Raw genomic sequence first — 12,354 nt, forward strand, 5'->3', positions numbered from 1 at the left:
CCCTTGCACACAGAGATTTCTCCAGATTTCTCAGAATCTTTTGATGATATTATGTACTGTAGATGATGAGTTATTCAAAGTCTTTGCAATTTTACAATGAGGAATGTTTCTCGGAAATTGTTCCACAATTTGTAGACGTAGTTTTTCATAGATTGGTGAACCTCTGCCCATCTTTACTTCTGAAAGACTCTGCCTCTCTGAGATGCTGCTTTTATACCCAGTCATGTTACGGACCTGTTGCCAATTAACCTAATTAGTTGCAACATGTTCTTCCAGCTGTTTCTTTTTAGTAACACTTACACCTCCAGCCTTTTGTTGCCCCTGTCCCAACTTTTTCGAGACATGTCGCTGCCATCAAATTAAAAATGAGCTAATATTTTTCAGGAAACAGTATAATTTCTCACTTTCAACATTTGATATGTTTTCTATGTTCTACTGTGATTAAAATATGGTTTTATGAGATTTGTAAATCAGTCCCAACTTTTTTGGAATTGGGGTTGGTCATGTACTGTACTTGAGAAATGACAATAAAAGCTATCTTATCTAGAAACTGCGGACAAACCCATGTGGGACCCATATTGCAGCCCAAATCTAACAATCAATAAACACCTCAAATCAAGTCAAAGATCTGGGTGTAGTCATAGATGGATGTGAACCTCAGAAAACACGTTAACTCTGCTTTCTATCTTAACCTTCGTGTCGTCCTCCCGGGTCAAATTGACCTCGTCTGTTTTGACTGTTCCTTCTTTCCTCCCTTCCTTCCTTCCGTCTGTCCTTCCTCCTTCCCTCCTTCTCTCTTTCTTTCCTTCCTCTCCCTTTCCTCCCTTCCTTCTTTCCTCTCTCCATCCCTTCTTCCTTCCTTCTGTCCTTCCTCCCTCCCTCCCTCCTTCTTTCCTTCCTTCCTCCTTCTCTTTCTTTCGTCCCCCCTACCTTCCTCCCTTCCTTCTTTCCTCTGTCCTTCTTTCCTATTTTCTTTTATCCCTCCCTCCCTCCTTCCTTCTTTCCTCCTTCCCTCTTACCTTGCTTCATTCCTTCCTTTCCTACTTCCTTTCCTTTCCTCCCTTCCTTCCTCCTTTCCTTTCTTTCCTTCTTCCTCCCTTCCTTCCCTCCACCCTCCCTCTTTTCTTTCCTTCTTCCTCCCTTCCCTCCTTCCTTCCTCCTTCCCTTCCTCCCTTCCTTCCTTGACTTGAGGACAACAGGAGGGTTAAAATATAACAATTTTGAGTATTTTTTAAGGCTAATTTAATACTTTGTACCTTTATGTAACACCTTACACTCCTTCGGGACTTCCAGTGTGTCAGATAATAGTTTAACTGCTTGTGTAAAGTTCAAAGTTACGTTATCTTTATTGCTTTCATTTTGTTGTTATGCCTTCACTTTCATTCTCTTTATTGCCTTAAAACTTCCCCTTTAAAGCTTAAATGTCTACACATAGAAAACACAACTGAACAACAGCCAGGATAAATAGAAAATAGCTTTTTATTTGTCATCAATATTTGAACCATAAATGTACAAGGGAACAACAGCAAAAGCCTCTCGAGACTTGCTATTGCTTTTTGAAATGGAACAACACGTCATATCAGCATTTCATGATTTTGACAGATACTTCGACATACACAGAGCACCTTCATTCAATCCACAGGCACAATAAGCAAACATTAAACTGTACTCCACTTCTTACTTCTGATAAATATCCCCTTCATGTCCAATGGCCATGGTGCAGCAAAAAATGTGTGTGTACATTTAACATTTCCAAATAATCTTTTAAAAAAAAACAAAAAAAAACAGCAATAATGCCTCATATTGCAACAGATATAGTAAAGTAGAGAGATGTTTGATTTTATGAGCGTCTCAAAAGTGCAAAAATATTGTGTAACACGTGTGTCGTCCTTACAAAAAACACAGCACAACACTTGTAGCCGATCACTTCATGGTCCCACAGGCACTTTTTGAGATTTTGTGCAACTTCTGTGACACCGAACAGGCACAAGATCACAACGACAAGTCAAGTTCAGGCTGAGATGGCATAGTTCAGAGAGGGGGAGAGGGGAGAGGTTGAAGAGTGGTGTCAAAGAGATACAAATACACACTTGAGAGTAACAGAGGACTGATAAATCACTGCTTGTTTTGTTGTAGTTTTTTTTTTTGACACAGTCAAAGCTACTGATCCATGTCACGCTGCACACAACATGACATAAAACAAACACACACACACACACACACACACACACAAAAAACCCAAAAACCACACATTTATATTTTTAAAAGCCTTCCCTCTCAGCGGTGCATGAATATTGAGATTGTCTACACAGCTTTTGGTGACAATTGACAATGATTTGGTCGACTGAGTGTTTCGATGATTAGTTGCTGCCAATAAAAAAACAAAGAGGAACTTTTTTAATAATAAATCGTGGAATGTTTTGTAATGATTTTGTTGTTGTTGTTGTTGTTGTTGTTGTTGTTAATTTAGGCTAAAACAACCTTCAAGAAAATACAGTTAGGAGACGTGAGATGACTGAACTGCAGCTTATTGTTTTGACCACAAAACTATTTACATGAGACGTTTGGCACTTGGACAAACAAACCAATAAATTACAGCTATTCCCATAAACCAACCACACCAAGTGAGGCCTCAATATAAACTCTACATTAGTACATTAGTGCCCTAAAACATGTAAGTGGAGACATTTAGAGTATATTATAGTGTTAACACTCTACTACAAAAATGATGATAAACATGATACTATGGCATTAGTGTATTGATAAATTGCATTTTCATTAACTTGGGTTGTTTTTTTTTCTTGTTTTTTTTTTTTTGGTACATCATGACATATCTCTCCCTGCTGGTGAACTTAATTCACTACAGGTAAATACTTCGATTTAAAGGCTCAACTATCATCTAAAATGCTGCATTTTGAGGACAAAAAGGCAAAAAAAAAAAAAAATTTAAAAAACAATCACAAATAGTCCTTTAAGAAGCAAACTAAAGCAGTAGTGATATTTAAAGGCTATGAGAAGACACTAAGGAAATAAAATGATCACATAAAATACAGTCATTGTTCAGATTTGGTGTCTTTTTTTTTGTTTTTAAAAAGTGCTACGAGCTTCGGGAGGCGGGTAAAGTGATCAGCTGTCTATAATCAGACAGAATGAGGGGAAAAACACCTCTAGGTATACCTTTTTATTTCCTTCATAAGGCGCTTAGTGAGCTTAAAAAGAGCAAAAAACATGAAAAAAAAAGCGACAAACTTAATTAGCAATAAAGATATTGAGCACGTTAATATATAAGGAATGTATCCCATATATCCTCCACATATTCAATGTGAATCAGCGCAACCTTTCAGGGCTAAAAAAAAAAGAAAGAATCAGTTTACACATCTATCTACTGTAATCATGATTAATTACGAGCTCGAGATCACATCATTTGATTTGGAATCTCTTGTCCCCTGAAATATATGTTTTTAAAAAAAAGAGTATATTATGAATGAACACATGATAGTGACTGTTTGAGCTTCTCTGAAGTTCATTCTTTGTGCCACAAAGTGCTGCTAACCGGCAGAAAAGCCCCTAAACGCGCTCTTATTGGTGAGAGAATAAACACAGCCGGGGCTATAAATCTGCAACACACACACACACAAAAAAAAGCGACTTCTAGAGAAACCTTTGACCGAACCAGACCTGCGACGAACGTTCATGATGAAGAGGAGGGTCACAGCTGTGCACAGTGATGTGGCGTCAAAGAGCGTCTTGTTGTTGAGTGTTTTCAAGTTCGAGGGACTCAAACGTCGACGGATCCCAGGCGTCATCGGTTGGTAGAGTGACGGATTTTGGTGTCCACTAAAAAGAGGAGGTAAGTGGTGATAGGAGGGGGTCGGCTGCACGTCGGCTTATACGGGCATGTGCATCTCCGAGTACTCGTCGTGACAATCGCGCTCGTCGAACTTCGGCTCTGCGTCGTCCGCATCCAGCTGGAAGACAGAAGCATCAGACTTAGGAGTTACAACATAATTTCTCATTATAAATAAAATATCTCATTACAATTAAAGACATTTTCTTAAAATTAGAAAGTTGCTCTTTCACTATGAGGCATGAATATCGTGTTATATTCCTTAGAGTCATTTGTGATAAAGTGTAGGAACTAGTTAAGTGTCTGTAAGTTAAAAGCAGCATTGGGAAGGTTACAGATTACTAGTTACTGTATTTAAAATGTAATAAGTAATGTAACTATTTCAATGACTTCATCAAAGTAATGTAACTTATTACATTTGATGACTTTTCTAGTTTTCTAACCAATGTTTTCAGCTGTTAGGGTAAATGTTCCCTCCATCTTCCTTCCTTCCTTCCTTCTTTCCTTCCTTATTTTTTTCTTCCTTTCTTCCTTCCTTCCTTCCTTCCTTTCTTCCTTCTGTCCTTTCTTCTTTCCTTCCTTCCTTCTTTCCTTTCTTCCTTCCTTCTTCCCTTCATTTTTCTACCTTTCTTCCTTCCTCCCTTCCTTTTGTCCTTCCTTCTGTCCTTCCTTCTTTCCTTCCTTCCTACCTTTATTCCTTCCTTCTTTCCTTCCTTCCTCCCTACTTCCCTACCTTCTGTCCTTCCTTTCCTCCTTTTTTCCCTTCCTTCCTAAGATCTAAGTCCAGCTGTTAGGGTAAATGTTCCCATTAAGCACCAAAATCTAAGTCCAGCTGTGTTTCATGGATACTGACATGATTTATAAGGGAGATCATTTCTTATAAAGCAACATTTATCTCTCATTTGAAAATGTATTCATTAGTTCATGTAGATTTTAGAATATAAAATAAAGATATTTGATGAATAAAGTGGATTTAATTGGTACTGTGACTCCATTTAAGCTCATGTGTGTTCCAAATAAGCCCACGTCATGATTGATTTATAAAATATAAAATAAAATATTGATTTCAAAGAATTAAAAACAGCAATATATGTATTCAGTAACATGTTAAATATTAAAAAATGACTAAAAACCCCTCCTGAGCTAAATCTTAAAGGTCTGACTTCAGATGTAACCTCCTTTATAATCATCAACTTTAACAATGGTCACACAGGAAATATCTCTGCTTGCCAGTATATAAACATTTTGGATACATTTTGACTTTAATATGTTTCTTCTCTTGTCTTATTCAGTGTCAAACAGCAGTAATACTCTACTACTCCATGTATGTGGCGCCCCCTTGTGGCAGACTTACACATGCTATCTCTCTGGGGTTGAAGATGCGGCGCAGCAGGAATATCTTCACAGGGACGGTGAGGATGAGGACGAAGGGGAAGGCGAGCGACGCCTGAGTCGACATAACGGCCCAAAGAGTGGCCAAACACACCACCTGGATGCACGTGAACAGGTGCATGCGCAGCGTACGGACCTGGAAGAAAAACAAAGTACATTTCAACTTGTGATAACTTGACAGGATTGAAGTTGAAATGATTACATGATTAGTCAATGAAAGTAAAAATGATCCAGATTAAGTCATTTAGCAAGAAAACATTTAGTATATTTTCTTAAATGTGAGTTTTGTATCATTTAATTGAATATATTTGGCTCAATATTGGCATTTCCCCCTTTTTCTGACATCTTACAATTTATCAGTTAATCACTTTATTGTTATTTGCAGTCAAAATAGAATATTTTCATACATTTTATTCCTCCAGGACAAATTTATTGTCTGGCAATGTTAACTTTCTGATATACCATAAAAGGCTTTTATTCCTTTATTCATTCTCATAACTGAAACTGAAAAAAATGTGGATTTTTTTTCTACAGCTGAAATGATTTACAGATTAGTCAATAAAAAATAAAAATAATCTTGTTATTTGAAATTACTTGTTAAAGTCATTTAAGCAAAGAAAAAATGCAGAATATTTCTTAAATGTGAGGAGTTTTGTATCATATTTGGCTCAACGTTGGCATTTTTTCCTCCTTTTTTCTGACATTTTATAATTAATCAGTTGTTATTTGCAGTCCAAATAAAATATTTTTTCCTCCAGGACAGATTTCTTGGCTGGCAACCTTAACTTTCTGATATACCATAAAGCAGAAGTAGGCAAATAGCGGCTCATGGGCAAAATTCGGCCGTGAAGCAAAAATATTTGGCTGATCTGATAAAAAAAACTCTTCTTCTGACTTTCATAGTTTACGTCAAAAAACTTCAACATAATTATTCACAAATCTAAAAGTAGCACCACTTATTTTCATATATCTTTCAGTGGCAGAGGCATTAAAACTGTCCTTCTATCTTAAGTCCAATAAACCAGAAATTAAAAGTTTGATATGTGAAATTCAACAACTTTTGGCAGTGGAAGAGATGCTGTGTTGACGCCATTTTCCCTTTTTAGATACAATCTTTAACTGCATTGTAAATCTGTTTTATTCTTAAATAAATTAAAAGAAATAAACATATAAACCTGCTTTTCCAATGCATTGATTGTCTCCCCTCCCCCAATGAAAAATCCTTAAAAATCTGGCCCATCATTGAGCCCCGTCATAAATCTTTTATTCCTTTTATTAATTCTTACACCTGAAACCTGCTGCATCACAAACATCGCAGGGAGCGCCTCTCACCTTGCGGACGTAGGTGTGGTCCGGATGGTACTTTGGTGGCATTAGCAGCAGCATCATACGCTCTGTGAGCTGGATACCGTTCAGAGACATCACACCCATGTAGAGGAAGATACCGAAGAGCACGGCCAGGGGGATTTTACGAAGCAGGTCGGCAATCACGATGGACATACCTGAAAAAAAGAGGTGAGCAAAGGGGGTTAAAACTGCTGGAAGTATGTTTTTTTTTTTTTTTAAATATTGAGATAAGAGTTCATTTTCTGACACTCACCAACCATGATGGCCACCAGGAGCCCCGTCACCCTCTGCTCCTTCACCTCCTGGATGCGAGGCTTGTCTCCGGGGGCGACGGCCTTACTCATGACAGTGAGGGCGTTGACGTGGGTCACAGAGCGGACGGTCGCAGCCGCCATCCACGGCAGGCCGAACAGGGCCGAGCTGCCTCCCAGCACCACGATCAGCAGCAGGTCCAGATGGAAACCGGATCCCTTCACCAGCATCCGCTCCTTCTTACTCACGATCAGGCTGCAGGAAAACAGAGAAAACAGACGGGTATTTAACTAATGTAATTATACTTCTTTACATCTCCTGTTTTCAGCAGATAAAAACTGAAACATTTGCATATTTGGATGTAAATGTCATAAGAATATAAACTTTAAAAAGCACTTTATATGCATTTTTTAAGTTCTCTGGAAGCTGAATGTAATGTAAGGCTTCTACTTTATGTTTATTATTGAGGTCGTATTATATGGTCATGGTGTATTAATTGACTGGTGTTCCTAATATTTTGTCCACCCTATTAACATACATGAGAGGGGCAAAATATTATATAATAACACCATTCAATATAATGCACCTTATTACACCACCACTTAGTACAACCTCAATAATAAACATAAAGTAGAATTATCACCTTTTTTTTATAGCAATGTTAACAAAAAATGAAAACTTCTTTAACCCTCCTGTTGTCCTCGAGTCAAGGAAGGAAGGGAGGAGGAAGGAAGGAAGGAAGGAAGGAAGGAAGGAAAGAAGGATGGGAGGAAGGAAGGAAGGAAAGATGGTAGGGTGGAAGGAAGGAAGGAAGGAAGAAATGAGGAAGGAAAGGAAGGAAGGACGGAGGAAAGAAGGAAAGAAGGAAAGAAGGAAAGAAGGAAGGTAGGAGGGAGGGAAGAAGGAACGAGGGAGGGAGAAAGGAAAAGAGGAAGGGAGGAAGGAAGGAAGGATGGAAGGAAGGAAGGAAGGAAGGAAAGATGGAAGGGTGGAAGGAAGGAAGGAAGGAAGGAAGGAAGGAAGGAGGAAGGGAAGGAGGGAAGGAAGGAGGAAAGAAGGAAGGGAGGAGGAAGAAAAGGAAGGAAGGACGGAGGAAAGAAGGAAGGTAGGAGTGAGGGAAGAAGGAACGAGGGAGGGAGAAAAGAAAGAGGAAGGGAGGAAGGAAGGACAGAGGAAAGAAGGAAGGGAGGAAGGTAGGGGAGGAAAGAAAGAGAGAAGGAGGGAGGGAGGGAGGGAAGAAAGAAGGAAGGGAGGAAGGAAAGAAGGAAGGAAGTAAGGAAGGAAAGAAGGAAGGAAGGAAGGAGTGAGGAAGGGAGGAAAGAGAGAGAAAGGAAAGAAGGAACAGTCAAAACAGACGGGGTCAATTTGACCCAGGAGGACGACACAAAGGTTAAGGTGGAATTTATAGCAGAGCTGTTGTACTGGATTGAATTAGACTTTGTATTAATAATGTTGTGTTGTTCTAATGGGAATCAATCAATCTTTATTTATTTAGTGCCAAATCAAAAGGCAGGTTTCACATAGACTAAACGCTTTAATTTCTTATTATGTTTTTAAGAATTGTATTAATTGTGATGTTAAATGCAGTGTCACTCACGTGGTGATCTGCGTCTCCATGAAGATGAGGATGAACACCAGCATGGCGGGCAGACAGCAGGCAAACATCATCCAGATGGGGAATTCACCGTCGCTGCCCAGAGGACTGATGATCCAGCCGCGTTTATCGGGACTCGTCACGGAGAAACCTCGGGGGACGCTCAGTTTCTGGACAGAAGACAAAGACAGGACAGAGTTAGACGATGGAGGTCTGTGTTGTGTGTTACTGTAAACATGATGTCAAAGGAAAGACTTTAACCCTCCTGTTGGCCTCGAGTCAAGGAAGGGACGGAGGAAGAAGGAAGGAAGGGAGGGGGGAAGAAGGAAGTAAAGGACGAAGAAGGAAGGGAGGAAGGAAGGAGGGAGGGAGGGAGGAAGGAAGGAAAGGAGGAAGAAGGAAGTAAAGGACGAAGAAGGAAGAGAGGAAGGAAGGAGGGAGGGAGGAAAGAAGGAGGGAAGGAAGAAGGGAGGAAGGAAGAAGGAAGGAAGGGAGGGAGGGAGGAAGAAGGAAGTAAAGGACGAAGAAGGAAGGGAGGAAGGAAGGAGGGAGGGAGGAAAGAAGGAGGGAAGGAAGAAGGGAGGAAGGAAGAAGGAAGGAAGGGAGGGAGGGAGGAAGAAGGAAGGGAGGAAGGAAGGAGGGAGGGAAGGAGGGAGGAAGGAAAGGAGGAAAGGAAAGGAAAGGAAAGGAGGGAGGGAGGAAGGAAGGAAGGAGGGAGGGAAGGAAGGAGGAAGGAAGGGAGGTAGGGGGGAGGAAAGAAAGAAGGGAGGAAGGAAGGAAAGAAGGAGTGAGGGAGGGAGGGAGAAGGGAAAAGAGGAAGGGAGGAAGGAAGGAAAGAAGGACAGATGAAAGAAGGAAGGGAGGAAGGACAGATGGAAGGAAAGAAGGAACAGTCAAAACAGACGGGGTCAATTTGGCCCGGGAGGACGACACAAAGGTTAAGTATGATTCACTGAGTCTTACTTGTGTGAATGTGTCTGATATGCCGTAATCCACCAGGACCATGATGAGGATGGCGATGGGAACCCCGAAATCTCCAATAATCCTGCGAAGCTGAACACAAGAACATGGAGAAGTTTTAGTTACGGTAAAAAAAAAAAAAACTTTATTTGATTAACTGTACGACACATTTCTTTTATGATTAAACTAAAATTGGAGTATTTTGAGATTGAAAGTTCATTCCTAACCTACAAAACATTAATTTACCATTTGGTAGCTGTACACAGGGAAGGAGGAAGACAGTGCAACGTGATCAAAAACCTCCAGAAAAGCGACTAAATGGACTTTATGGTGAGATAGTTTTGTCATCTGCTGTTTCCAAGGCCACGGATGAAATTTTAACATAGCAAATATTGAGAAGAAGTTCATTAAAATGTTTTGAAATACGGAAATTTGAACATTCACAGCGTCATAGCAACCAGACAAACTCCATCTGCTGAGGAAGATGATGTGATACAATCAAAAGCTCCAGATCAGCTACTAAATGGACCCTTTTTTGTGTTAAAAACTGTTTTCAAAATCAAAAATGAACGATTAATCTCAACTTTTAAGTCCTTAAAAAGCTTCACAAAAATGTAAATTTGATCGTCTACAATTTTAAGCTCCATCTACAGAGGAAGATCATGTGATACAACCAAAAGGAACCAGAGAAGCAAAACTAAATGGACCTTGTAGTATAACATTTTTAATTGCATGATGGTGTGAACTGCTGGCTCAAACAAGTTGAAGATAGAAGGTTTAACCCTTTACATACTGTTCATATTGTGACTCTTAATTAGTCTTTATACCAATTCACATTAATACATTTCCCCATCGGTCATTAATACATGTTTGATTAATCTTTCATGAAGCTGTCAGAGAATAAAACTAACTTTATTTCCATTTTTGTATATTCTGGGTCACAATAGGAAAAGTCCAGCCAAATGAAAATTTGTATAGGATGTTTTTACAGATCTCACATGTAAAAAATGAGTCAAATATGACACTGAACAGTATGTAAGGGTTAAAGACAGTTGAATAAATGCTACACAGAGGTTGTAATGTTGCAGGATTAGAGTGATAAAACTAAAAAGTTTTGGTTCTCACCCTTCCAGGAAAGAAAGCACTGTTCTTGAACTTGCGCAGGTAGAAAGCGATGAAAAACGTTGAAGCCATGAGCACCAGAGAGAGCAGCGCTGTGTTGGGTTCGCCGGTGACATGCAGCGTCACAGGCGTGCTGCTGTTGCTAAGCACCACGGTGATATTTTCTGCTGAAGCGTCCGCGTCTGTGCTGTTGTCATCCGTGCTAAACGCACAGCGCTGCAACGGGTGGTCCTTGAAAATCTGCCCGGTGACAAAGAAGGGTCGTATTAAAAGCACATGTAGAGCATGCACACACACACACACACACACACACACACCTGCTGTGATTAGTTTCCGTAGAGGGATTACCATGAATCCCACTTTTAGGAATCACAAACACACTTTAAGGAAAATTAGATTAGCTCGTAGCCAAACGCCTTTCAAGTCTTTGCCATAAAACTCTACAAATACTGTAGCAGGACTTACAAAATCATAAGCCCGGATAATAGTTTAACTCTCAATCCATTAAACTTTCAGGGCCAATCAATCAGAACAGATTTCAGGTTTACTCGTTAGAAAAACATACTCATTTCGACCCCGAGGTTTGACTATTGTCCAAAGATTAGTCTGTTCGGTTTAGCGTCACAGACGTAAACCCTCCGCAGTGCCAACAAAAACTTTTTGCAATCGAGAGTTGTTATTTTAAAAGTTTCAGCCGCACCTTGACGAGCTTGACGAAGGTCTCGCAGATGAAGATGAGGGAGATGAGGAAGGAGAAGATCTCCTGGGTGAATCGGGACACGAAGCGGACCAGGAAGCTGCCCTCGAAGGCCACCGTGATGATGACGATGACGATGAGCCAAAACCCGATCCAGACGCGGCCCGTCAGGTACTCCATTTCGTTCGATTTGCAGAACTGCGAAGACACAGAACAGAGAAACGTCATTTAACCCTTTAAATACTGTTCATACTCTGACTCATAATTCATGTCTACATCAATTCACATTCATAAATTCACCCATCAGTCATTAATAATGGTTTGATTCATCCTTTCTGTTTGATTAAAAGACATACACACAAACACAATTTATATTTCAGGACAACATTTGATAGAATAAGGCTGATTTGTTAATTGGCATATCGAAAAATGTGTATCAGCTGCACAAAAATGGAAAAAACTATGCATTTTATTCCAATTTTTATAAACTGTGGAACACATTAGGAAACGTCTGACTCGCCACTTCAGTATAAAAGGGGACTATCAGAACTTACATTTAAAGCAGCTCAAATAAACACTACATGGATCTTTGCTTAGTGTTATTTGCAGGAGAGACTTAGAAGACTTTGGCAAGATCCGAGCACGTTTAATTTGGGTTTTTTGTGTTTTTCTGCAAAGTGATATTGAGCATTTTAAGAGTTTGGTTGGAGACTGGTGTGTTTTTCCCGCCTTTCCAAAACTGAAATATGAGCGCAAATCTTTTTAAGCTGTTATCATTAAGACAAAGCTTACAGTAGGCCAAAGGAACATCATTATCTAATCCACATTATTTTGTGTTTTAAGGTGTTTTTAAAGCTCTCAAATGTAAAAAAACAGTATCTAAGGGTTAAATGATTTTTTTATTATCCAGAGACTCTCAAAATGAACCGAACATCTACTTACACTATAAAAGGCTTCTTCAAAAACCAGCAAGGGTCCAGAGAAGCCGACGACCAGTAACGGCTGCGCTCCGAGCAGGCAGAAGATCACACCCTGCACCGACGTCGACACGATCAGCTCCGAGACACCGATCAGACCCTCAGTCTTCTCACCTAGCAACAGACACAGTAAGTTAACACCATATTGAACACAGCAGAGTTTAAA

The 12,354-nt window shown here is 39.8% G+C and overlaps 1 protein-coding gene across 6 annotated transcripts in view; it reads right to left on the reverse strand.

Moving 5' to 3' along the window:
• Positions 1–1,461: 1,461 nt before the first annotated feature.
• slc4a2b (solute carrier family 4 member 2b) overlaps positions 1,462–12,354 on the reverse strand; it is a 50,306-nt gene continuing 39,413 nt past the window's right edge. For all 6 annotated transcript variants that reach the window (XM_062441885.1, XM_062441884.1, XM_062441882.1 and 3 more), the window contains 9 exons: positions 12,154–12,302; positions 11,215–11,409; positions 10,518–10,754; positions 9,396–9,485; positions 8,436–8,602; positions 6,840–7,093; positions 6,572–6,741; positions 5,202–5,375; positions 1,462–3,968 (listed from right to left, as the gene is read on the reverse strand). In XM_062441885.1, the coding sequence (XP_062297869.1) occupies positions 3,888–3,968; positions 5,202–5,375; positions 6,572–6,741; positions 6,840–7,093; positions 8,436–8,602; positions 9,396–9,485; positions 10,518–10,754; positions 11,215–11,409; positions 12,154–12,302 (1,517 nt within the window). In that variant the 3' untranslated portion in view covers positions 1,462–3,887. The remainder of the gene's footprint in view (positions 3,969–5,201; positions 5,376–6,571; positions 6,742–6,839; positions 7,094–8,435; positions 8,603–9,395; positions 9,486–10,517; positions 10,755–11,214; positions 11,410–12,153; positions 12,303–12,354) is intronic.

Source organism: Scomber scombrus, chromosome 20 (assembly GCF_963691925.1).
Source record: "Scomber scombrus chromosome 20, fScoSco1.1, whole genome shotgun sequence".
In the NCBI taxonomy this organism is placed as follows: Eukaryota; Metazoa; Chordata; class Actinopteri; order Scombriformes; family Scombridae; genus Scomber; species Scomber scombrus.